General features: G+C 42.3%; 3 protein-coding genes across 6 annotated transcripts in view; 2 read left to right on the top strand and 1 right to left on the bottom strand.

The window, feature by feature from the left end:
* The first annotated feature begins 45 nt into the window (after positions 1–45).
* PLA2G12A (phospholipase A2 group XIIA) lies at positions 46–6,024 on the top strand. Its single transcript, XM_075500742.1, has 4 exons — positions 46–350; positions 1,473–1,549; positions 2,690–2,855; positions 3,835–6,024. Exons 1-4 carry the CDS (start codon positions 137–139, stop codon positions 3,951–3,953), a joined length of 576 nt encoding a protein of 191 aa, XP_075356857.1. The 5' UTR covers positions 46–136; the 3' UTR covers positions 3,954–6,024.
* Positions 6,025–9,383: 3,359 nt separating this feature from the next.
* Positions 9,384–20,069, top strand: CASP6 (caspase 6). Of its 3 annotated transcripts, XM_075500721.1 has the most exons (9): positions 9,389–9,518; positions 10,419–10,534; positions 11,426–11,467; positions 12,228–12,270; positions 14,337–14,483; positions 14,923–14,999; positions 15,450–15,625; positions 17,794–17,950; positions 18,573–20,069. In XM_075500721.1, exons 5-9 carry the CDS (start codon positions 14,368–14,370, stop codon positions 18,809–18,811), a joined length of 765 nt encoding a protein of 254 aa, XP_075356836.1. In that variant the 5' UTR covers positions 9,389–9,518; positions 10,419–10,534; positions 11,426–11,467; positions 12,228–12,270; positions 14,337–14,367; the 3' UTR covers positions 18,812–20,069. The 3 variants fall into 3 exon arrangements, with proteins under 3 accessions (XP_075356835.1, XP_075356836.1, XP_075356837.1); XM_075500720.1 differs by lacking the exon at positions 10,419–10,534 and having other exon boundaries at positions 9,384–9,518; XM_075500722.1 differs by lacking the exons at positions 9,389–9,518; positions 10,419–10,534 and adding an exon at positions 9,942–9,982.
* Positions 20,070–20,450: 381 nt separating this feature from the next.
* The window catches only part of MCUB (mitochondrial calcium uniporter dominant negative subunit beta), a 58,315-nt gene continuing 53,265 nt past the window's right edge, over positions 20,451–25,500 (bottom strand). For both annotated transcript variants that reach the window (XM_075500718.1, XM_075500719.1), the window contains 5 exons: positions 24,541–24,645; positions 24,148–24,308; positions 23,166–23,369; positions 21,639–21,755; positions 20,451–20,664 (listed from right to left, as the gene is read on the bottom strand). In XM_075500718.1, coding sequence (XP_075356833.1) covers positions 20,587–20,664; positions 21,639–21,755; positions 23,166–23,369; positions 24,148–24,308; positions 24,541–24,645 — 665 coding nt within the window. In that variant the 3' untranslated portion in view covers positions 20,451–20,586. The remainder of the gene's footprint in view (positions 20,665–21,638; positions 21,756–23,165; positions 23,370–24,147; positions 24,309–24,540; positions 24,646–25,500) is intronic.

The raw sequence follows: 25,500 nt of genomic DNA, 5'->3' as shown, positions 1-25,500 counted from the left end.
GCTCCTCCTCGCCGGGCGGGCGGGGGCGGTGCCGGCGGGGACGATGGCGGCGGCGGGCCTGGCCGGGGCGGCGGGCCGCTGCGGGAGCGGGCCGGCAGCGGGGCCTTAGCGGGCGCCCGGCGGGGCGCCGCTCGGCATGGCCCGCGCCCTGCTGCTGCAGCTGCTGCTGGCCTGCGCCTGGCCGGCCCCGCGGCCGGCGCGGAGCCAGGAGGCGCCGCCGCAGACCCCCGACTGGCGGATGACGCTGAAGACCATCCGCAACGGGGTGCACAAGATCGACGTGTACCTCAACGCGGCCCTCGACCTGCTGGGCGGCGAGGACGGCCTCTGCCAGTACAAGTGCAGCGACGGTGAGGCGGGCGGCGGGGCGGGGGGCTGGCGGCGCGGCCGAGACCCCGGCGGCCCGCGGCGATCCTTGCCCTCCCGCCGGCCGGCTCGCTTCAGGCGGCCCGGCCCGCTCAGCCCGGCCGGGGCCGCGACCTCCCGCCGGTCCCGGGGAAACGGGACGCAGCCGCCGAGGAAACCTCGGTACCTGCCTGGAGGCGGTTCCCCTGTCGTCCCCGTCCCCGGCTGCCGCAGAGGGGTGCCGGGCGGGCGATGCTCCGGAAAAGGGGTTTCTGGCCCGGCTTTTCGCCGGCGCTTCGGGGGCGCCCCAAAACGGGAGGTTCCCGTAGATCCTCTGGGTCTCTCGGCTGAGTCGACTTACCCCCAGCTCACCGGGCTGGATTATTTGTTAAGCCAGGAAATGAGTTTGGTGGTGGCAGCCTGACTGGCTCCGCAAGAGTGGCCAGGACACCGTGACATTTCCTCTCTGTACTAGAATAGGCGCTTCTCAAATACGTTTTTTCCTCTCCGTTACTTTTAATCGTGGCCTCAGTTTGTTTCCAAAACCGAAACAAGGGGAAGGGTCATTTTTCAAATTAACTCCGTGACCTTCCTTAACTTGGGGTGCAGAATTCCCTGTCTTGCTGCACTAGTCACTGTTCAGGGAGACGTGACTTCAGCAGTCTCTACTAATCTAGATTTTATTAGTGTTACAGTTGTAGAAATAAAAAAGATGTTTCATTCCAGTTAATTTTAAAGATTAAGCTAAAAAAATCAGAGCGCTACTGTTGCTTGCATATAAAGCATAGCAGTGTTAATGAACTTACTCTGAAGTACTCTGTTCTTTAATGTAATCCCACACATTACACACTTAACTGACACATCAATTTTAGTAACTCAAGCTCCTTTTTTCTTTAACTTGGGAAGCTAACAACAGTTGCTCAGGTGTCTTGTCCCTCTTTTTAAAAAAAATGCTTAGTACCCCTAAGTTGTAATTTGGTAATAATTGTTGATATTCAGGTGCCTGAATATATGTTTAAGTTAAAAATATAAGTGATGCTGTCTTAAGCCCAACAAATGCCTGTTTTGACAGTACTAAAATTCTGTGCAAAAAATCTATTTGAGGCATGCTAAATTACCTTTTTCAGGATCAAAGCCCCTTCCTCGCTATGGGTATAAGCCTTCACCACCAAATGGTTGTGGATCCCCTTTATTTGGAGTTCAGGTAAGTATTTCCATTTTGGGGCTTCTTTGTGTGTCTTTCATACATCAGCTTTCCTCAATGTGGGTGGTTTTTTCCCTCCCCCATTCTAAGGATGAGACAGCATCCATGTACAAAGTCCCTGCTTTTATCAGCTCCAGCACATGCTTTGGTAAAAACACATGGAAGATGTTAGTCTTATAAGCGAACATAGCATAAACATTTTCATCATTGACATAAAATATTATAGGGATAAAATAGAATGAAGATGATTAATTTCTAATTTTTTAACCGTAAATGTTTTGTTCTCACAATCTTGAAAGCGTTGAATAACCCCAACTGTAGCCCTGTGAGAGCGGAGAGTTTGGCTCTGACTCTTGCTGCCCTTACTGACGCTAACTCGTTTTCCTTAATGCTAGAAAGAAGATATGGGTTAGCTTATGTACTGGCTCTGGCTGGGATGGCATTAACTTTCTTCATGGCAAACTGCATGGCCCTGTGTTTGGGATGGTTGGCTAAAACTGTTCATGGTTTTGGCTATTGCTGAACAGTGACTGCACAGCTTTGGGACTTTCTCTTTTTTCCCCACTCTGCCCATCCGCCACCCCAGAGTGTCTGCTGGGGCTGGGCAAGAGGTTGGGAGGGAACACAGCTGGGGCAGCTGACCTGAATTGGCTGGAGGGATATTCCGTATTACACAGAGTCATGCTCAGCAATAAAAACTGGAGTAGTGGAAGAAGGGAGGGGGGTGGGGGTGGTGATGCCGGTGTTTGGCTTCCAAGGTGACTGGCTGGGCATCTGCTTGTGGGACGTGGTGAATGATTGCTTTTGCACTGCTTATTTTGGGGCATTTTTTCCCTCTTTCATTCACCTAATAAACTGTCTTTACCTCAACCCACAAGTTTTCTTGCTGTTGCTCTTCCTAGTCTCTCCTCCATTCCGTGGAGGGGGGTGGGGGGTGAACAAGCAACTCTGTGGGTGCTTGGCTGCTGGCCAGGGTCAAACCAGCACAGCTTTCTAGAGGTGAACAGCAAAGTACGGAGATAAGTGAATGACAGCTGGATTGATTGCATTAGTTTTTAATTTCTAACTGTTAGAGTCTACTCATAGGCTAGATCTTTCTTAACTGGAATACCAATGGATTGGCGGGGATTTTCTTCACAGTTTGACATCGGTATCCCTTCGATGACAAAGTGCTGCAATCACCACGACAGATGCTATGATACTTGTGGCAATAAAAAAAATGACTGTGATGAGCAGTTCCAGTCCTGCCTCTCCAAAATTTGCAGAGATGTGCAGAAAACACTTGGAATCTCAGAGAGTGTCCAGGGTAAGTGTGAAAAAGCCTTTCTTTTTTTCAAGTTTAACAGAGCTTATTTGGCAAAGAATCTTTGTGCACTGCAGTAATGCCACATTTTCATAAGCTGATGCTATTTCTGAAAGATGCCTTGTGCTGTCCTTCTGTCGTGCAGCCCAGACATGTACAGCAGAACAATGACACAGTGTAGGAAAATGATCAGGGTTAAAACTAACCTTGAGGGGAAAAATTAATGCTTCCCATTTAGGAATATGAATATGGGAATACAACTTGATCAAAATGCGTGTATAATTTTTGCATTTACTGTAGTACGGCTGAATATTCACTGTTCTGCTGAGTTCTAAATGTCTACTACATGTGATTGCTAGTAAACTGTAGGAAAATACTGAATTGTTATCTTTTATGAAGTAAGATATAAGAATAATACATTGTTATAGTGGAAGTAGTTAATGCTGTCCCTTAGTGAATAAATTTTAGGTTTTTCAGTAACAGGACTTATGATACTCCTTCCAGCTGTTGGCCTGCATCTGATCAATACATGACATAACCACACTTTTTAATGTAGATAATGTCACTCAAATTCATTTAACTGCAAAGAAGTCATCATGTTAGTGCGTAGTGTTAGAACTGGTGAATATTTGCTCAATTCTGTTGAGCTGCTGTTAAAGGTGGCAATCTCTGCATAAATTGGGATGCAAAAAGTGAGGGGGTAAAAGAGCTCTTTCATCTTTCCAAGACTAAGTGATGTTTCTAACACTGATAGCATTACACATGCAATGAATTTTCTCATTCCTTTTGGTTGGCACGTGAAGTCTTTACTCACAACTTAAATGATTCTGTATTGGTTTGGTCTTTTGTTTGACAATCTATTCACTATGCCTAGAGAAGATTGCTTCTTTCTTAAAATCATTCTCAGTTTGCCAGAGTAATTTCTGTTAGTTTCATATTCGATTCAAAGAGTACTTTTAACTGAACTCTTCTTTCCTTGCAGCTTGTGAATCAACTGTTCAGCTGTTGTTTGATGCGGTTATACATTTAGGATGTAAACCATACCTGGATAGCCAGAGAGCTGCATGTATGTGTCATTATGAGGGTAAGACAGATCTCTGAAAGAAGATACTGAGATCTCATGGTGTAGAATGAAGTCAAAGACTCAGCTGGAATGAAGCAAGCGTCTCGTTACAAAGCTTTATGCCTTTCAGACAGTAATATATCAAACACTGACATGAATATACTGGTTTGAAAGTCACTATGATGTTCTTCCTAATGTAAAAAAGAAACAAGTCTTCCTTCTCTTCCCCTTTACGCCAGAAGCTTGGAAATGGAAATTAGTTTCCTTTGGTGTATGTCCGCTCAGGGCATGCTATCGTAAAACACTAGTGCCATTTTAAAGTTTTTAAGAAAACTCCATAATGCAGAAATCAGAGGCACAGAAGAGTTGCGTTGAATTCTCAGATGATTATTAATATAGGTCAAATTTTAGCTTTACTAGCAGTGGATGCCTCTGATAGATCCAACAGGAAAGAGTGTTTTGTGTGTGTTAATATGGCATCTTATACAAGTACAACAGCCTGTACTTTCATGCTTTTGGTACAATTGCCTTCAGTTCTCTCTGATGTATGCTGTCCCCTGGGTTTGTTTTTTAAAAAAATAAAACAAAGAAACAAAAAAAACCCAAACAAAAAACCCCAAACCCTTAGCAAGGGTATACATCTGCACTACATATTTCTACCTGACTCTATATCAACCTTACTTCTGCAGCACTTTTCAGATCAAATATGTTGATACTTTTAAGGCTTGACCACTAAAATGAACAGTTTGCAACCTAAGGATATACTTTTGATTTGACAAAATGGTGGCATATAGTAGCTATGTTATTTTAAAAATGAATCAAATGTTTATTTTTCAAATAAAACATTTTGTGTTGTGTATTATATGCATAGAAAGGATATATTGTTCAAAGAAGTTGATTTATATTTGTCTTGTGGCAGAACTTGGTCACTGTATTCATCTTTGCTTTCATTTAGTCCGTTCTGATGAAAAGTAAAAGGAAGTTCCACAGATAGGGTCAGTATGCCCAACAAACCTTTTTATTTAAAATGCCCTCTGTGAGGCTGACAGATACTTGAGCCTGTATTTCTGTCATCTGTTCCCATGACCTCTGTGAGGCTGAGAAACATCTGAGCCTGTACTTCTGTCATCTGTTCCCTCTCTGACTTCTCCAGCTGTGTCCTGGTCTTGGCTGCAGTAATTTTCTTCCTCGTAGCTGGTATAGTGCTGTGTTTTGCATTTAAGATGAGAATAGTATTGATAACACACTGGTGGTTTAGTTGTTGCTGAGCAGTGCTTACGCCGAGTCAAGGACTTTACAGCTTCTCATGCTGCCCTGCCAGCGAGGAGGATGGAGGTGCACAACAAGTTGGGAGGGGACACAGCCAGGACAGCTGACCCCAACTGGCCAAAGGGATATTCCATGCCATATGATGTCATGCTGAACAAAAAAACTGGGGGAAGTTGGCTGGAGGGGGGCATGGCTGCTGCTAGGGAACTGGCTGGGCATTGGTCAGTGCGTGGTAAGCAATTGCATTGTGCATCACTTGTTTTGTATATCCTTTTATCATTATTATTATTATTTTCCCTTTCTGTTCTGTCCTATCAAATTGTCTTTATCTCAACCCATGAGTTTCACCTTTTTTCTGATTCTCTCCCCCATCCTGCTGTGGGGGTGTGTGAACAGCTGTGCGGTGTTTAGCTGCCTGCCCAGTTAAACCACAACAAGCTGAAATCACCTGATGTCTGAATTATTTGGGGTTTGTTCTCTGTACTGGTCTTCCATTGCTTATCTCCAGTTGTCAGACCTTAGTTAACTTCTGCATTGGGTCCTCTGTCAAAGATTTTGATTTGCTCTCCTGGTGCCCTGATTCTGCCTTAGAAATCCACAGGATGAGAGGACTGAAAATGAAAATATTCCATCTGTGAACAGGGAGTGGAAACCATGCTAAAAGCCTAAAATTTACCAGACTCATGGACTATAATGTGATTTCTCCTCTGGAAGTACTTTTATATGTTTTTTCCTTACCAGTTGTTTGTGGTATTTTTGTTTTGTTTTTCACTGGAGCTGACTCTACATGACACTGAATGTAAGTGCCTCATAGAATAAAGTTCCTGCTTAAGTTCTTTGGCCATGCTTCATAGTTTCTTTTCATATTTATGGATATGAAATAGCACTGCAAGAGAGGTATTACTGTACTGTAGCGTTTTACAAAACTGTGTTTGAAGAACGTGTGGTTCCCCTAAATTTGGCGAAATTTATTTTCTGTCATAGAATTGAAACAACTCTGAATTACCTGAGATTCCATGGTTGGAACCCTAAAAGTCTTTTAGCACCAAAGCAGGGAACAGTAATGGCATTTAAAATAAATGGTTTGGCAATGGTTTAAAATAAAGTACCACAATGAGTCCGAACCACTGTAATTCAACTAGATGGCTGTTGAGTTGCATGGAAACAAGCTTAAACTAGATGCTTAAATGAATGCAGAAAATTTTCACTGTTGGAAGGAGCTGGTTTTGTTCCCTTCTGTATTGACCTGTAATTATACCATGAAAGCCTTCCAGAGTTTCCTTCAAACCATTTATAACGCTACAAAGAGCTTTAACACTGCTGGATAGCACAACAGCTGACACGTTGATAGTTCTGCTTGCAAACCAGAAGAAGCATTTGACTTCTTCCAGGGAGTCTTTACTTTGCATAAGCTTTTCCTGTAGCAGAAATCCTTGATTACAGTTACCTTCAAACTGTACAAAATACTTTTTACAAGCCACAGCCCCAAAATGAAGGCTAGCTATCACCCCCAGGATTAATCATACCATTTAACAACTTAGATATTTTTATATATGTGTGAAAAATACAATACTATATATAGCAGCTCTTGGTGTTTGACTCATTACTGCATGCTTTTATGTAGTCAGAATTTTTTTTTTTACAGGTTACAGTCTTAATATTCCCTCAGGCTATTCTGCTTTTCTGGGTGATCTGAATAACAGCAGTGTGTCCACAATCAAACTCCCTTCTTCAAACTGCAGTTCTGATACATCCATAATGCTTTTTCCAAAAAGAACCACTTACAGTGGAGCTACTGCAACAATCTGAAACTGTTTCAAAACACATACATGCATGTATAACAAACACTTTCATGTATTAAAATAAGCTGGAAATGCACACCAGTCAAACGCTACCTTAGGCTTCATACATGGGATGAAGTTACTGGTGACTCATCTTGTTAAAGGAGAAGCCGCTGCCCGAGCATTTACACACCATGCAGGGAGTCCCGCGCACACCACCCGAGACTTCAACTGCTAGGACCTGAGTTCCTTTGCCGCGGGCAGCTCCACTGAGCTGACGGGTGCCCCTTTTTGACTCCTCGCGCACACGTGGGTGCTCGCACTCACTCTTGGGACGCACTCACTCTTGGGTGCTTTCTCTCCCCTCAGGCTTGACCCTAGGTTTCCCTGAAGCAGAGTCTCCGGTACGACGTATGTCAGATGAATTTATTGAGTGGTTCAGCGGTAAAAAACAGCTTGAGTGGTTCAGCGGTAAAAAACAGCTTGAGCTGGGTGCCTGCAGAGAGGGACCCCCAACACAGAAACCCCTGGGTAGTTATACCCTTACAATTTAAGTTCCCCTCCCCACATGCGACGGTTCTGTCCAAAAGCAATATCTGGGTCTGGGGTCTTCTTGTTCCCTCATTGGATCCTTTCTCTGTCTCCAGGCAGGCGCTCCTTTTGTTATTTCAACAGACACACCTTCTGTTGATGGTTGTGGCTACCTTATCTTTCTGGTTTGCACTGGTTTCAGGGCCTTCCTCCACATAGCTAAGTAAAAGTGCAGTATACGGTCTGCATATGTAGGTGAAAGTTCACAGCTTGCGGCCTAAGGCTTTAGCAAGCCTTGCTACTAATGCTATGTATTGGATTCCATTTGAGCTAGAAAGTGACTACTACAAGAATCCGAACACAGTAGCGGACTGAGTGTGCTCTTAGCCTCCAGCAAAACAAAGTGGAGAAGATGTTTGATTGTCTTATTGGGATCTAAGCTAACTGTCGGGCTGAGGAACATAGCTGGTACAAGTTCAAACTCTGCTGTTAGAGAGTCCCAAATTTAGGTTCTACAGCTGCTACTTCACACAGGATTCTTGCAGCCAGTGGGTTTAGGGGCAGCTCTAGTATGAGCTGAGAGATCTGGGATTTGCAGTTTGCAAAAAATGAATCTGCTGGATAAGAGTCTAAATGTTTTGTAGTGGATGACGCTAAACTCCTAGAATAGTATCATGTTCTAACTAGCGTATACACAAAGACAATGTAAACAACAGCTCAATCTTGATCTAGCTGCCTACTGGCAGTCTGAGGATAACAAGTCCGAACAAAGGGAAAACAAGCAAAGGCAATTAGAAATACCCATAGCTCCTTTAACCAAAAGGGAGACATCTTGTCTAAAAGATTTAGTCATGCAAGAAGCCTGTGTAAAAACAGGCCAAACAGACCGGGTAAAAATACCTAAAATCCCACTCTAAATCCGCCTCCTTTTGTGTTTGTAGCAGCAATCGCTAAGAGTGTATTCATACTTGAGTTTATCCTAGAGCCTACCTAGAAATAGGCCAGACAGGAAATTCAGATCCATCCACGGTACAAATCTGCAAAGCTCTTATACAGAAGGATGTTTTTTGTCATTGGCTTTGGTTTAGAAACTGTTGTTTCTTATGCAATCAATCAGTAAACAGTAAGTGCCATATAATGAAAAGGAATATCAGCATTTGTTAAGATACCTCGGCACTCTCTTCGATACCTTGGTGCTCTCCTCACAGTTCTAAGATCATCAAAGACAACTGATACAAGAATAGAGCAAAGCTGCAAAATGATCTACATCCAAATCTTTCAAGGGTTTATATGCTGGTGCCCGAATGTAAATGCATTTTGAGTAACAGTAGTCTTTCAGCAAAGCATGTGCCTTTAAGGGGACTTCTAATATAGTCCTGAGGACTTCTAATATAAACTGAGATTTTTGAAAAATCTCAGTTTAGTAAACACAGTAGGTTCTCGCTGTATTTCAGGATGATGCCTTTGTATACAACAGTGCAAGTTACCGAAACATGGTCGCTAAAGCACCCATCGCAGGCATACAGATAATGCATGACAAACTTAAAAAGTCATAGGAGACGCTTTAACACATCGCCCTTTCATTTTCCCGGCTGAGTTTCGACCTACGGCAGCCGGCCCTCGCAATCCCCCGCGCAGAGAGTTGCCACACCAAGCCGCTGGCATCACAGATTCACCTTCGGAGTGCGGCCGTCTGCCCGCCGCCCCGGGAAGGCCTGAAGCCCCCGCAGCGGCCCGTCCCGCCGGCCGGAGGCGGCCGCCTCTCCGCTGGGCGCTGCTGCCGCTGCCTCCCGCCCCGGCCACCGGGACCCCCGCGGCCCTCACGGCGCCGCAGCACTCCCAGCCCGTTGCTTACAGAGGGCGGGAAAGGGCGACGAACGCCCTGCCCCCGACGGGGTGCCTGGGCCGGGCCGAGGAGGCGGGCGGGCCCCGGGAAGGCAAGGCGCGCACGCACGGCAGGGCGCGGCACCGGGGTGCCTCTGCCGACGGTCATGTCGGGCTCGGAGCGGCGGCGGGCGGCAGGTGGGTGGGCGGCGGGGGGGAACCGAGGGCGGAGGCGGGTGATGGCGGCCGCCCGCGCGGTTGGGGGGGCGTCGGTTGTTCGGCGCGTGCCGGAGGCAACGGCGCGGCCCCCGCCTCGCGCGCCCCCTCTTAACGTGCGGAGCCGTTAACGGTCTCGGCGGTCCCCAGGCCGCCCCCGTGCTCTGGCGACAGGGGTTTCAACCCGGCCTGTGGCGGGCACGGCGCCGATCGCCCCCCGCGGGGGAAGAGGGGGAGAGGGGTGTCATTGCGAGGGCGGTGGGGGGAGAGGGGCCTCCCCCCTCGGCTGAGCCGAAGCGACAGCGGTGGAGGAGCGCTGCCCGGAGGTCGCTGCCGGCGTCCGTGGGCAGCGTGGCCTTTGCTTCCCTTCGGGGAAGGAAGGGGAGCGGGAAAAGGTGGCAGGCGGGGAGAAGGACGGCACGGCCGCAGAAGCAGCCAACGCGGAAGTAGGTTTGCGCCCCCCACGGAGGGGGAAGTCCGTCTGTCCGGCGGTCGGTCCCCCGCCACGGCTGCGGGAAATGAAAGGGGGGGGGGGGGTTAACGACGGGGAGCCCCACCGCCCGTCCCCCGCCGCCCCGGGACAGCCTGGCAGGGCGGCGGCTGGGGAGGGGCGAGAGCGGGGAAACGGCGTTGCTTTGTCAACACAGAAGAACAGCTAGCACCATAAAAAGAGGGGAAAACACCGTGGATAGCCGGGGTTCAGGTGCCCAGGAACAACAGTGATGTGTAACAGGAGGACAAGAGAAGATAGGAGCAGCGGAACTCTGTGGGTTTGGTTCCCCAAACAGCCTAACAGCTTATGTGTATCTATATACATTTTTTTTTTTGTGCATTTGGTTACTGGTATTTTCTCAATGCCATGTCCTTTGACCCAAATGATAGACCTATTGAGATTAAAATGTATCCAGGGAAACATGCTATCAGATCCCAGTGTAATGCAGTGCATACCTGATCTTTGATTCCTTTGAAACAATCCATCTTCAAGAGATTTAAGACAAGTAAGTAGTCCCATTGCAAGCAATCAGTTTTTAGAACAAGCCTCTGTAAGACAAGCAGAAAGCTTTTCATAAATCATAATTTAAGTAGTGTTTATTTGAATGATATGACAGTGGCAATAAAAAGCTAAAGACTGGGAACTGACTAAACAGGATTAAAAGAACAGGAAGACCATCTTTCCCTAGTTTCCTTTGGCCCAGGAATTCCATTCTTCCTGTGTCTACATGACACCATTTTCTGTCTAAAAGTTTGATGACTATAACATTTTTATGGTCTGTTGTTTTTTTGGGGGGTGGATTACCCCTTCCTCCCCTTAAGCTGAGGCAAAAGCATCAGCCAGATCTCACATACACAAGCAGAAGTACACTATAAATTTAAAAATACAGATGCACTCTTAAAGATCTCTGGCTACACATTATCAACAGAGGCACAGGCATATATATTGTTGCTATGTTCTATCTACACTCATTTATCAGCACTTCTGTCATGGGTCTGGCCTGTATGTTATTTCAGCAAACTGAAATAGCTTTTTTGTGTGTTCATGTTACTAGCGATAATTGTAAGACCCAACACCTGAAAGCACGATTGGTATTTGCCGGTGGGAAGTTTATATGTAAATAGTAACACTTAGAAGCATGTGACTTCCTTTGAGCCACCCCCCTCCTGTGCTATGGTGTTCAACATAAAAGCTTGTAAAACCAATTCTAGATTTCTGCAAGTTTATTCTAATGTCTTTATGAACTTTTCTCCTCTATCAACACATAGCTATATTAGTTTGTTTTGCAAAAGGCTTTAATCAGATATGAAAAACAGATGTGAAAAGGTAGTATCATATATACAAAATAGTTTGTAAAATATATGTATACATGACCCATCTTCTCTTCTAATTGCAGGCCACGTCCAGTTGGATAGCAGACCTACATTAACCACCACAGGTACGGTATAGTACATAGTTTTCATAATGTGGTAGTTGGTCTCCACCGGTAGTAGTAGGAGCTGTGATTTTATAGCCCATTGAGATGTTTAAGCAAAAGGAATAAATATTTTGGCCTAACCATCTGCAAGTCTTTAGTTCTGTGCGCTCCCAAGATGTGCATGTTCCCTGTTGTTCCCACATTACCTTTATGTGCGTTCTATTACTGGAGATACTTCTGTCTATATAGTTTAGCAGAAGAAAAGGTATAAATCTTGCATCTTCTCAGTTGTCATTAGCTATACATACTGTTACACTACCTGCTATGACTCATATGCTGCATCCAACCTCAAAAACAATGCTCAGCTTGGCATTAGCAGCTTTACTGAAATAAAAGATACACCAGTGTATTTTTAGATTATGTAAAATCGTAACTATTGAGTTAGAGACTGTTTAAATAAATACAGCCAGCTAGTTAGTTAGATAAAGTCATGATCTCTGAATATGTCTATATAGATACAGATACACAGACAGATATAAAATATGCATGTCTTGACCACCTAAAATTCAGACTGTTGGAGTCAGAACTTTAAGAACAGCCTCCAAAAGCTGTGGGTGCAAACACTAATGAAGCTGTTCAGCTGCATGCCTACTTACCTGATGTGTGAATGAGCGTTTGGTTTACATTAACAGCTAAACTTTAAGGCTGGATGCACAAGTTCAAATTGTTTCTTTTTAATGAATGATTTAGTGGCTAAATCACTTTTTGATCTCTCTAACAGATGGAAATCAGAACATCACAGAAGTAGATGCACTTGATAGAAGGTAAAGTTCTGATGGCAATGACAGAGATGGCCCATGACACTGAGGTCAGTGCAGGGTTTTCTGATTTTTGTGAAGAATGTGACTGGATTATTCAACTCAACTCCACCCACTTACAGAACACGTTTCTAGTTTTAGCTACACCAGATGTAGAATCACCCTTCTTATCATGAAGGCATGCAGAAGGGGCTTTTAGGAGCAGACTCCTTTTACGTTAGGCAATGTGCAGAGACTGTGGCAAAAATACCATCACAATCGAAGAAACAACTGGGCAGACTAAGTGATAAGAGTGTTGCACAGGAATATATTCCTCTGGAAGGAGGGTAAAGGGACCATGGGATAGTGATTCCATGAATTTTTCCTACTCTACCTTACATCATCATCTAGCCCTGGAAAAGGTAAACTACCTGCCTGATAACTTCCTTTGCCTCACTCACTCAGTGAATACAGCTGAGCAGAGGAAGAACTATTTAGGGAATCATCCTTTAATGGTCATTCACAGGATCCAGGGACCTAACTGTCCAAAATCCCTATTAGCCCTATGTCTAGCCAAGTCCTAAGGAAGATAAATTGCCAGAATCTGAATAAGCTCCTGTACTGGTACAGGTGAAATATAATTCATAATTACAGGGCTAAAGTTTATCATCTTTGCATTTTAACATGTTAAGTACTCAAACTGGGGAGAGTGTGATAAAGCACCCCACTTAACTTTTCTTTTTGGTTATCCAGCCAACATTGTAAAAATCCCCAGACTTTGAACAGTCATCCAGAATTCCTGTTCCCTGTTTGAATTCTTATGCAGATGTTATAAAAAGATGTTTTATTAAGGGACTGCTTATAATAACATGGAGAAGCAGAAATAGTTTATGGATAACTTTGGTCATTTTGTAGTGAAACAAAAGCATTTTGCTGATGAAACTGCGATCTTTAAGTAATGTCTGCAGGCAAATATTCTAAGCAACTTCTTCCACCAATTGCACCAAAACTGAACATTCCATAGTAGGAAAAAACCAGTAACATGCCAAAAATGACAGCTCTGACTAGAGTCCTAGGGCAGCATGACCTGGACTGTCATTCTGTACATCTATAGCACTGGCCTTGCCTATTGCCAGGGCTATTGCCAGAAGCGTTTTAGTTTCTGTTCCCTGCACCGATACCTCTGTCTACAAAAGCAGTGAGATTGTCTGCTTTGTCTCTCAAAATACAGCCATGCCAACACTTGGAAACAACCTTTTGGGTCCAAGTGCACAGTCCATAGCATGCTATCACAGACTTCTATGTTGTATTTTGCTCATAAAACAATAAAATTGCTGAATGCTACTCCAAACACAGAGATGATCCATATGTTTGTTGCCATGATAGTTTAAAGTTCTCTGCTTAGAAGCTGGGTCGGTCATTTGTTCTGTCCCTCAGAACAACGGTGTCCTTCAGCTTTAGGATTTTGTTGACTGGTTGCTAAAAATTTAAGATGAACAGCTGTATTGTCATAGCTTTCATTTTGTTAGGGTAAATAATACAAATTTGTTCTCCTTTTGCAAGATACACTATGCACACCACCTCATCACCAGTTTATAGTCTATTGGTTATGATGCAGCACTTGGTTTAGTTAGAAGAACTTGGAGCAAATCTCAGACAGCTACGATTCCAAATAAGTATATATGCACTATCCAATTATGTTAAAATAATAGTTAGCTAAACACATAACGCAGAAAATTGGAGCCAAGTCTAAAGTGCACTGCTTTATGCCTTACTGCGTTACTAATGAGACAGCCTCCTGGCAAGAGAAAATACAAATATGTTGTAGAGAAACCGTTCAACCTACCTGGATAGAGCCTAGTACACACCCAACACTTGTTTTTACTGAATTGGTTAACATGCCCAAGCTTTTCAAAAAGACCTAGCGATTTAGGCTCTTCCTGAAATACTGCACATTTTGAGGTCTTGCCTTCTGAAATTGGATCCTCAAAGTCTCTAGTCAATTAAAAAATCTCAGCTAGCAGGAATACAGGGAGGGAATTCAGTTAGCCATTAACTTATTTATCAAGAATATTTTCCATCTCTGGCAACAGACAAAGACTTGATCCTGCAGTGCAATACAAAATGAACCATCAAAGAAGAGGAGTTGCATTAATCTTCAATCATGAGCACTTTTTTTGGCATTTGAGGCTGCCAGATAGACGTGGGACTCTTGCAGACAGAAACAATCTGAAATGCAGGTAAGAAACTTGGTTTCTCTACTCAAGCTTAAAAAGCTAAACTTCAGAAATCATGGTCAAATAAGCAGTTACCTAAAGCTTACATTTAATTACAGAACAAAATATTTTGCAGACATCAGCACCTATGTAACCTTGGCAAAGAAAGCCATAATAAAAAAGCTTCAAGGCACAGTTCTTTGAGTCACAGAAACTGCTGGCACAAGTCCTATGTTTTCAGTGTGTCCAGACCTCTCTTAGGGCAAACTCACTGAAGTAACTTTAGATATTACACCTGTACTTGACACCAGTTTGAGTTCAAAATCAAGTTTAGTAGGTTTTTTTCATAAATAATGCATAAACATGAATATTCATTCTCTCACAGGGAAAGCAACTGAGTTAGTAGCAACTGACATATAATTTGAGCAAGATTTGTACTGATACTGATGTGTTTTAACAATAGTTTGACAGACCTTGGATTTGAAGTCAGACATTTTGATGATCTGAAAGCAGAAGATGTGCTGCAGAAAATTTATGAAGGTAGGAGACTATATATTAGTTATGCCTAACTATTTGTAGCAGAATTTCCAGATATCTTTTCTTCCATTCTCTCTGTTCATCTAACTTAAAATTTTTGTGCACAAGGGAGTTGTTTAACATTAGAAGGACTTAAGGGTTAGACTTCAGATTATTTTATTGCAATGTAAGTGAAGCTTCTGCAGAGAGAACTAATGAAGTCACTAAGAGCTGAAAGAAAGTACCTGCAGCTGGGAGAAGTTAATAATATTATTCTTTTTACTTGTAGCAGCCCTTATCTTCAGCCATGATGAATCATTGCACCTTCAAATCTCTGCAGTGTTACACTATCTAAAAATAGGGTTCATTTGAAAAAGGACTGATTGGAGATTAAGTTGTATGATACAAATGTACAATGTTTTTTAAACCTGAAGATCACTGTTTAGTCATCTAAACACCACTTGACTATTTCAGCCTCTAAGGATGACCACAGCAATGCTGACTGCTTTGTTTGTGTGTTCCTGAGTCACGGTGAGAATGATCACATTTATGCATATGATGCCCAAATCAGAATTGAGACAATCACAGACATGTTCAGAGGAGACAAGTGCCAGAGTCTGGTAGGAAAACCCAAGATATTTATCATTCAGGTAAGATGTCTGTTTCTGAATTCAGTGGAGTTAACACTGACTTATGTCTTCTTGTAATACAGAAATCAGTTTTCCTAATACAGTCTTTCCATAAGGGAAAGTTTTTGCATCTTTAGGAAAGGAGGTATGGAAAACTGTTCCTTAAAGGTATTTAAGACAGGGATTATTCTCTTTTCTAAAAAACCTTTATGTACACAAGTGTTAATATTATGATTCTAGCTGTATTTAATAAGAACTAATTTTATGAAGAGCAACCCAAATTAAGCCCATGTTGGATTGACTGTCAGTGTACATTTAATGGCAGAGAAGACAGTATCATTTTTTTGAGAAAGTTGTGTACAGCCTCAGCTCAGTTCCTACTGTTCACACCTCACAGCCCTAGGCTAGGCTGTAGGCAGCTATCAAACCCCCTTACCTTCACTGTTTCCTTCCAGGCAAGTCCCTTTACTTGATCCTTACAGAAGTTGTTCTTTTGTGGGTTTTTTGTTTGGTTGGTATTTTTGCTAGTGGTGATGATTTTTCTGATTTACTTTATTTTTTTGTTTTGTTTCTTTTCTGTCCATGACCAATAGTTGGCATCTCTGTAGAATTTAAAGAATCAATTTAAGGTTTTATTGTCTCAGAAATACTGCTTGTGCTAGGTGGTCAAATAAAGCCCATGTGTAACCTCCTGTTTCACTCCTTGGTTCACAGGATAATACAAGTTAAGTTGGAAGGGACCTCAGGAGGTCTCGGTCCAGCCTCCTGTTCAAAGCCAAGTCAGTTATGGGGTCAAACCAGGTTCCACAGGGCTTTATCCCATCTTTATCCAGATTATGATTAGCAAACTCAAATGAGAACCTGGCCCTCAGCAGATTGTAATTGTAGTAGTTTATAGAGTAATTCTAAGAATTACCTTTTTTTCAAATGAAAGCTTCCTTAGGCACAAGGCCGCTGCAAGAATCAGCACATTGTTAATTCATCTTTCACTAGGACTCATTCAGCTTTGATTTTTTTTTTAACTAGGTGCCAAAGACGTAAAAATACTTACATATTTCAATCTTAAGTTATAAGTAATACTTGGAAACATTTATAATATATACTCGTCAAAAAGCAAATGAACTTAGTACAGTTCAACTGAGTTCTTTTACGGCACAATCAGCATAGCATTTACCTTTGGAAATCAGAGGAAACAGCAAGGATGGAACTTCATCACTGTAAATGAAAGATTTTCATATTTCTTTCTTTAGTGATAGTTCTTAAGTAATGCTCTTTACCTACTCTGTATCTTTTGAGTGTGTTCTTACCTTCTTATCCTCCATGTATAGTGTTTCTGCAACACTGACAATACTGGGCTTACTTACTGGCTTCTCACAAAAAGAACCTCCCCCAACTAACACATTTGAGACTGACCTAAGAGCAAAAGTGTAACAGCATTTAATGATGGCTGTGCTACAGAGCATTTACTCAATGCTGCCTTGCCAACAGGTCTGAGGGAGGTGATTCTCTCTACTCAGCACTGGTGAGGCGAAAGATATGGACTTACTGGAGTGAGTCCTGCAAAGGGCCACAAAGATGATTAAGGGACTGGAGCATCTCTCATGAGGAGAGACTGAGGGAGCTGGGACTGTTCAGCCTGGAGGAGATGGCTTGGGGGAATCTTATCAATGTTATAAACGCCTGGTGGGAGGGAATAAAGACGAGGGAGCCAGGCTCTTTTCAGTGGTGCCCAGTGACAGGACAAGGGGCAACTGGCACAAATTAAAACACGTGAAATTCCATCTCAACACAGGAAAGCACGTTTTTACTGTGAGGGTGGTCAAACACTGGAAGAGGTCACCCAGAGAGGTTGTGGAGTCTCCACCTATGAAGATACTCAAAAGCTGACTGGACATAGTCCTCGACAACCTGCTCTAGTGACCCCTGCTTAAACCAGGGCAGTTGGACTAGGCAATCTCAAGAGGTCCCTTCCAATCTCAGCAATTCTGTGATCATCTCAGAGCTTTCACTGGACTTTGTCACCAATATTTTAATTGATAGAGAAGTAAATGGGTCTTTATGAATCCAGACTCATGGTAATGTGGAACACCTAACTGAACAGAAGTCCCCTCTGGTTAGTGTCAGAAGTATCATATTAACAAAGGTGAGCTTGGCAGAGGTGAAAGCATAACAATACTTCTCACCAACAGGCGTGTCGAGGTGATAAACATGACGATCCAGTTATTGCTCAGGATTCAATAGACAGTAGCAATGAATCTGTTGTCAATGAGACTGAGGTGGATGCAGCTGGTGTCTATACCCTGCCTGCTGGTGCAGACTTTATCATGTGCTATTCTGTGGCGCAAGGTAAGTTCTAATATTTTACATCTGATGTCTGATACTTCACCGTAACAAGCTTGAACACTTCTTCATTTTGCACTCAAAATAACGAGTACAGTTCCAGGTCATCTGTTTTACATGCCTGATAAGTGACATCTCATCTGGGAAAGAGCCTCACATGTTAAGGAAAAAGTGAAAATAAACCATCAAGGTTGCAGTTAATTTGCCAAGCAGAAACATTCTCATCATAACCTTGCTGCTGAGCTGTCTGCTGACAGCAAGCATTCCCCTCTTTTCCAGGATTGCAGGATCCTGGTGGCTTATGAACTTCCTTGCATTATGTGGCTGTCCTCTCCAGTCCTCCATGTATCTTGTCCTCAGTCCCATCTGCTCTCTTGTAATATGCAGATACAATCCTGTAAGCTACCAGTCCCTGAGCCATGCTCCTCTTGGCCGAGCACTGTAAGTGATCTCAAAGCCATTTCCCATCTACAATTTCCAGTGAAATTACATAATTGGCGAAGTAAGATTTACAGCTGTTAGTAATCCCTTACGGATGCAGCTAGCGAGCAGTAACTCTCATCAATATTTTTCAAGAGGCATCACTACTTACACTTGGATATAATTTTATGTTCCTGTTCTATGATAGGTTACTTTTCTCATCGTGAAACTGTAAACGGCTCCTGGTACATTCAAGATTTGTGTGAGGCACTTAGGAAGCACGGCTCTTCCTTGGAGTTCACAGAACTTCTTACTGTCGTTAACAGGAAAGTATCTCATCGCAAGGTGGATGTGTGCAGAGACATTAATGCCATAGGAAAAAAACAGATTCCCTGTTTTGCCTCAATGTTAACTAAAAAATTGTATTTTCATCCAAAACCTAAGTAGATCGTTATTTAATGATGATAATCATTAACTAATACTCATTGCAGAAGTGAAAAACAGACCATCTTAGTTCAGGAGACTACTATTCTACAAGATTGTTTGCAAAAACACCGGGATCAAACATTATAGTTTGTATATATAGTAGTTTCTAAAATCTTAAAACAATTTTAAAGCTAGTATTACAGCTCTGTTCATCTCAGGGAATTTGGGAAAAGTTGACTGGTGCAAAACTATTAAGAGGTGCTTAGATTTTACTGCAATGGGTACTCTAGATTACTTTTTTTCTTAAGTTTTATGCTTGATTGCTGTCTAACTATGGCCCATTTTACTATTTCCGAAACATTTCAAATGTTGCATTAGATTAGCTTTTCTTGCTTCAAGAGCACAGTTTACAGGGAATATGTTTGTAGGGCATCTTTTTAAGTCTGTGGCCAGCAGTATCCACCTTCCAATTTTTGTGGATTTATAGCTTTTTAGACATTTTTTTATTTTCTGTCAACACTAAAAAGGAACTTAATTCCTTGAGTACAATTGTAGCAATAGTATAGATAAAGGGCTTCTTTTTGCTTGCACATCATTCACAATGTGCCCCAATTGTTTGGGGCACAACTAAAGCTTGCTGGTGCTTTGCATCCTCAGGAGAAAAGCAAGCAGTAGCGAAGTGAGACCACGTACAGCTTGCTTAGCGTGACTTTGGGTAAGCTCACCTTGTACACATCTCTAAAGCTAAAGCAAATCATTTCAAGGTTCCAGGCTCACTTACAACCGCTGGACATCTCTAGGCAGCTCTGCAAAATACAACATATGCAAACCTTCATACTTCAGGCCTTGGTGTTGGATCAGCCTCTTTCTCCCCTTGGCCCCAGAGGAGATCAGCCATACACTGTCATGGTGTATAGAAAAGTGATAATGCATTTGTCAGCACAGGATGTTTCACCATAGGATTGTTACTACTGCAGCATCAACAATGTCAATGATACTTGCTAGAAGCGAATATTTCTTTTATTATTTTTTACATTACTGGTACATACGCTTAACTCTGGGGGACAATGGAGAGCTCAAGCTGAGAAAAGTGTCTTAATCCACTTTCCTGGGTATAAAAGAATTTATTTACTGGCTCTGCTTTAGTTGAATCTTTCCATATACTGTGTTCTGAGTCACAGATGTTAAATCTTACTTTTAAGCTTTGTATAAATCATGAATATATAAATTTGAATGTTTTGATAAATTCTTTCAATAAAATGCAACAGTGAAACATAAATGATTTTATAGTTAAATGAGTTTGATATATCTTACTTTCCCAGCAATATTTACTAAGAAAAGCTGACTTGTAATGCAAGTCTAACCTCCACCAATGGTGTTATATCAGAGTCAAAGCACAGAGCTAGGGAAAGGAAAACAATAATTTCAGGAAAAAAAATCCTTAATACTCAATGCAGAAAATTATTCTATGAGCTACTGCTGTGCTATAGCAAATAGTGCTAAAAAGACAGCCCTTGTTCTATAAAATCTCCCTGTCATTTTACCAGCAGGCAGAATGCCTCCATTTTACTAATAAGATTTGACAAATACCTTGAAGAACTTTGCTTCGGCAGCTTCTTTATCTTATTTAAAAAACAAAACAAACCAAACCCAAACCATCAAGTGACCAAATCATTTTTATAGATAATTATTGCAACTTTAAAAACTATAGTGGTCAAAAATACCCAGTTTCTGTAGAGTAACTAAATGTTCGTATCAGCTTTGAAAGGGCGATTCTAATATATACAAAACCAAAGTCAGTCCTTGTCATTGATTTCCTGGATTGGAAGCCTCAGGTGCAGAGGTTGGCGCAGACGCCTCAGGGATTCTTCTGCCTGCCAGTGCAAGAAAGAGTGAGAGTTCATCCTTCTGCAGCCCTCCATTTTCTCCTCCTCTTTCACCCAGCCAGTATCTTTCCTTTCTCAGAAGGCATCGGTCTTATGCAAGAAACCAAACTAATCAAATGGAGGACGCTGAACATTTACAGACCTGCTCAGGTCATTCAACCAGTCTCCAGAGAGAAGCACGTGCCCTGCCTGTCCACCCACTCACCCACACCCCAAAGTATTGCCCTGAAATTACAAAACTCATACTCAAAGGCTACTGAAAAAGCATCAAACTCCAGCCTTATGCCAAATGTGACTCATGAAATGATACCCTGAACCACAGGTCTTGAACTCAAATTAGGTGTAGTTTCAATTTTTTTTTTACAAGACATTGAACATAGGGCTGGGGAGATGGAATGGGGGAGTAAGAATTGAGGAGTGGGATCTGCTGCATTTTTTAATGAAGATTACAAAGTTTCTCCCAGGCACACACACCACCGTCTTTTACAGTATATGGGTGGCTGGATGGAAATCTAAGCCTTTTACTTAAGGAATAGGATTAAGTTGTCAAATGCTGAACTCTGCAATACAGTTTCCTTCCAAGGAAGGGAGAACATTGTGTTACCACAGCAGTGCAGCGAACACACCCTCTCCAAAAGCAATACAGCTATTTATTAAAATGGCCAAAAATGCAACATATTTGGGTATGCAAAAAATGGATGTGTAGGGCTGATAAACTGACTTCTTTCTTTTAAATTAAATCCATGAAGGTCTCCCTTTCTGATGACTTACTGAAGTAGTTTATACACCAATGGCAAACATTGTATGGTTATTTAAATGGCTCAAACTGGCTGATAAGCAATACACTGTTTGTTTTGAATGTAAGTAACAAACCTTGAGGTTAATTTTCTGTTAGCTGAGAGTTTACTGAAAAAGTCTTAACCCAGAGGCTACCTCATTGTTTAAGGACTGTATTTAAATACCTCTGCTAGGTCTTCTTTGAGCTTGTTATATCGTTCCACATTAAAATGCTGTTTTTTGGATTTCCGATAGAAGTAGTGGAGGAACTGCCTGTCTTTAGCATCAGGGTAAATGTAGTCCTGGTGAAGAAAGCAGGGCACATATTTGGGGTTAGCAAGAAAACTGGGTAGAGGTCAGAAGATTATCTGCACAGAGGAGTTTTCAACAGAAATTCAGCCTGTTTCAGGAAGATTTATCTAGTCCAACACACACACGTGTTCTGTTAACAGGCTACATCTGAAGTTATGCCCTTATAGGTCATAAGGGCCTTTTAGACACATGGTAGGAATCATTTTATCGCAACTAAAGGAATTTTCAATCATAATAAAGACATAGCGTGATCTTCATGACTGGAGCCGCCTAAGACAACGGACACTACTTCCAAGGACTCAGTGAAAGTTCAGCTACTATTTCTCAAAGACTTACTTGAAAGTCTCAAGCAACGGCACCAGCAGCTGTTCAAAAAGGCCAAGTCATAATCTCTTTATTTACTCATATACAAAAAGTAGGAATGCCTTAGCCCTTCTTAAAAATCAGGGAGGAGTAAAACTCGCATTCAACAGCCAGCTGTGCATAAAAACAGACATGTCTCCCCTTTTCACTAAAGGAACCTGACGCCTCACAAGGTCTATAGATCCATTGGTATTATGGGAGGAAGTGTTGGCTACTCTTCCACATACCTCCATAACAAAAAGAGTTTTGCATGACAACGTTTGACATCGAAATGTCCACTTTGGGAGTAAAGTACAGAGCTAAAACAGGAAAAAGAAACATTCCTCGAAGTCTTACAGGATTTCAGGACAAGTCTGTATTGTGCAGCTCAGTTAAGATCGGGCTTTTTTGTTACTCAGCAAAATTGTTTCTTCTAAACAAAGCCCGTTTCCTGCCCCATTTCAGCTGCCCTAGATTTACCTCCATTCATTCAAAGTCAAGGAAAAGCAGTCAGATTATGAAGAACAAAGCAATAACATTTTTTCAGGCCCTAAATTAGGTATATTTCAATAATGCAACTGCCAGATTTCCAAACTGTTTAGCACCCTGCACTGTTTATATGTAAACTCCAGCAAATAAAAGCTACTGTTCAATGATTTGCTTCCTGGCCTGCTGTAAGGCAGCGATCACAAACTGGCACAGCACTACTAGTTGCTCTCCCTTTATAGCAATGAGCAAGGTGCCATTTACTATTCAAAGTGATCTACAAAAATTTAAAATAAAAGGAGGGACTTCTTTCATCACTTTTCATTCCCTAGATTATGAAGTCTTACAGATAGTAGTTCTGCTCAGCAGCTGGTCTGCAGTTCAGGTGTAACAGTACCTGGCTTGACTTCGCATAATATAATGTTCATATCCAGCCCCATTAGGGATCAAACAAGTCCCTATCTGATGGCAAGGCTACTTACTGAATTATATTTTTATCAGAGCCCAAACATTGTGATTTTCAGAGTCAGTTTTCCTCCTTTACAATACTCCAGACATTTACAAGATGTTACCTGTTTAGTAAGAACAAAGTAGGCATAGAAAGCCATGGCACTCCCGTAAGTGATGAAGTATGTGACTGGCTCCATGATGTCCCACGAATAGACCCACCACGTGAGCCACGCCAACGCTCCCCCTTGTGTTGACATCAGAGCTAAGCCAACCCATAGAAGCCTGGAGGTCTTTGCATCTGCGTTCTCTGCGATTCTGGCTTTCATCTAAGGAAAAGAAATACAGACACGTGTTCAAGCAAACATGAGTGCAACTGATGAGCGGCTCATCAACTATGCTTTCCCCTGCTGGGCTAGATCCTTTTTCAGGGTCTTTTACTGGCTCCTCTTACAGACTTACCCTGCCAAGAAAGAAAAGGGCTGAAATCCAAGGGCAACCAGATCTCCTAGCTGTTCTGCACCAAGAAATGCTGCTTTTAATCTCCCCTTCCCACTGCTAGGGATTTATGTCTACTGGATTTCCATTTACCATTCAAGGCAGGTCTGGTTACTGCTGAGGCTAGTCCTCATAAAGCAGGTCTGAAGCCAAGGAAAAGATTGTCCACTTTGTCAGGCTCTTTCTGGATTCCTCCCCTCATGCTGGGTTAGCTTAGCCTGCCCTAGATCAACATTCATACCTTCCCTTCTTGGATTATGGCAACCATTAATCCAAACAATTTGCCTTGCTGCCTTGGTGATACAGAAAACCCTCGCCTAAGCCACAGATGATTCCTACCTCACTATTGTTTTTTCTGTAATGGGTATTCAGAACTCGCAGAGCAACAGGTGACTAAGAGGACATTCAATCCCAATACTAGTCATGCTGAGGCTTGTTCATGACAGCTTTCTCCAGGTGTTGTGGTTTCTACCCAGGGCATGTGCATAACAGCAGGGAAAAGAACTGAATTGAAAATAATTTGAATTATATTTGAATTAAACCTCATTTGCATAACAAAATAGATACACCCTAGCCATTCATGCTGATTTTTTTCTGTCACTTTCCAACCTGTTCAAGAGGCAGCAGCTCTTCTTTCAGATGGTCCAGTTTCTGTAGCAATTCTCTCTCTTTCCTGATCTGGTGATCTTCTAAATGTAGAGCCACAAACAGTCGGTGAACCAAGGATTTTATATCTTCCATTTCAGTAGTATGTTCACTACTCAACTTATCTGAAAAGAAAATGTTTGTCATATAAAACATTTCAAGAGCCTACCCTTCTGCATTCTCTCCCCACCTCCAACCCCAAAAAGCAGGACCATCCAATTGTAAAAAAAAAAAAAGAGAGAGAGAAAAGAGAGAGAGAGAAATTCCTTTCTCCAGACAGGTTCCAGTTTTCTGAGACTTCCCATGCCTTTCACTAGATGAAGGGAGATAATCAGAGTTATTAAGGATCGCTCTTACCTTTTACAGGAGGTGACACACTGTACGCTGTGTTGTTGATAACAAGTTTAAAGTCATTCATCAATAAGACCTCCATCAAGGTTGCATCAGAGACCTTGCTACCATCTGCAGAAGAAAGATTTAAGTTCTAAATCATTTATCGTAATGACTCTTTTAAACATTAGCTGATATCCCTTTGGAAAAGTGCTAGAGTTCTTTATTAATGTTTGGAAGGGAACTGTACTTCTAGTAAATCTGGTAACTGATACTAAAGAGGAACACATCAACGCAGAGCATGTGCCTGAATGCTTTCTCTAGCAGCAGCTAGAGCAGTGTCATTCAGACTTGCCACTACTATGAGCAGACTTGCATTTTCTTGTGTTACAATTATGACTAGTATTGACCCATTGGGAAGGGGAGGGCAGAAGAAAAAGAAGTCTTGCATAAAACAGCAACAAATTGCAACATGAAGATCTGCATTTTTGTTTTTCCATCCACACACAAGTTTGCATCTTCACTAGGACAAAGGGTTTTAGGAAATTAAAAGACCTTCAAAGACCTCATCATCAGTTATAGATTTATGTCTTTCTTTAAACAAGCTCTTCTAGTCAAAAGGACCAATTCTTGTCAGTAGTGGTGTTCAGATTTTTATTAATGGTACTTGCAATCACTCTGTTTCAATATCAGTTGTGACTGGGAGTTAAGAGGTAGATAGCTAGACTGTCTAGTACAAGGCAGACCAGGAGCCACAGAAGCATTAGTCTAAAAAGCTCTGGAGAACCCTTTTCTACTTTTCTTTTTTATGCAAAAATTTACATGAATGCTATCCCATCAACAACACAGAGAACAGGCTGAGAAAAAAAAAATCATATCTATTTTCAATGACTTAAAATCAGAGACAAGAGGGCAACTGTGACATTCAATCAGGAAAGCTGGTTGTTGAAGGCAACTGTGACATTCAATCAGGAAAGCTGGTTGTTG

Source organism: Mycteria americana, chromosome 4, assembly GCF_035582795.1.
Source record: "Mycteria americana isolate JAX WOST 10 ecotype Jacksonville Zoo and Gardens chromosome 4, USCA_MyAme_1.0, whole genome shotgun sequence".
In the NCBI taxonomy this organism is placed as follows: domain Eukaryota; kingdom Metazoa; phylum Chordata; class Aves; order Ciconiiformes; family Ciconiidae; genus Mycteria; species Mycteria americana.
This window is presented reverse-complemented; position numbering and strand designations above follow the sequence as displayed.

Coding starts and splice junctions, on each gene's coding strand:
- PLA2G12A (XM_075500742.1), top strand. CDS start 137: ATGGCCCGCGCCCTGCTGCTGCAGCTGCTGCTGGCCTGCGCCTGGCCG. Junction 351..1,472: donor CCAGTACAAGTGCAGCGACG/GTGAGGCGGGCG, acceptor TACCTTTTTCAG/GATCAAAGCCCCTTCCTCGC. Junction 1,550..2,689: donor CCCCTTTATTTGGAGTTCAG/GTAAGTATTTCC, acceptor TTTTCTTCACAG/TTTGACATCGGTATCCCTTC.
- CASP6 (XM_075500720.1), top strand. CDS start 9,488: ATGTCGGGCTCGGAGCGGCGGCGGGCGGCAG. Junction 9,519..11,425: donor GGAGCGGCGGCGGGCGGCAG/GTGGGTGGGCGG, acceptor TTCTAATTGCAG/GCCACGTCCAGTTGGATAGC. Junction 15,000..15,449: donor GCTGCAGAAAATTTATGAAG/GTAGGAGACTAT, acceptor TGACTATTTCAG/CCTCTAAGGATGACCACAGC.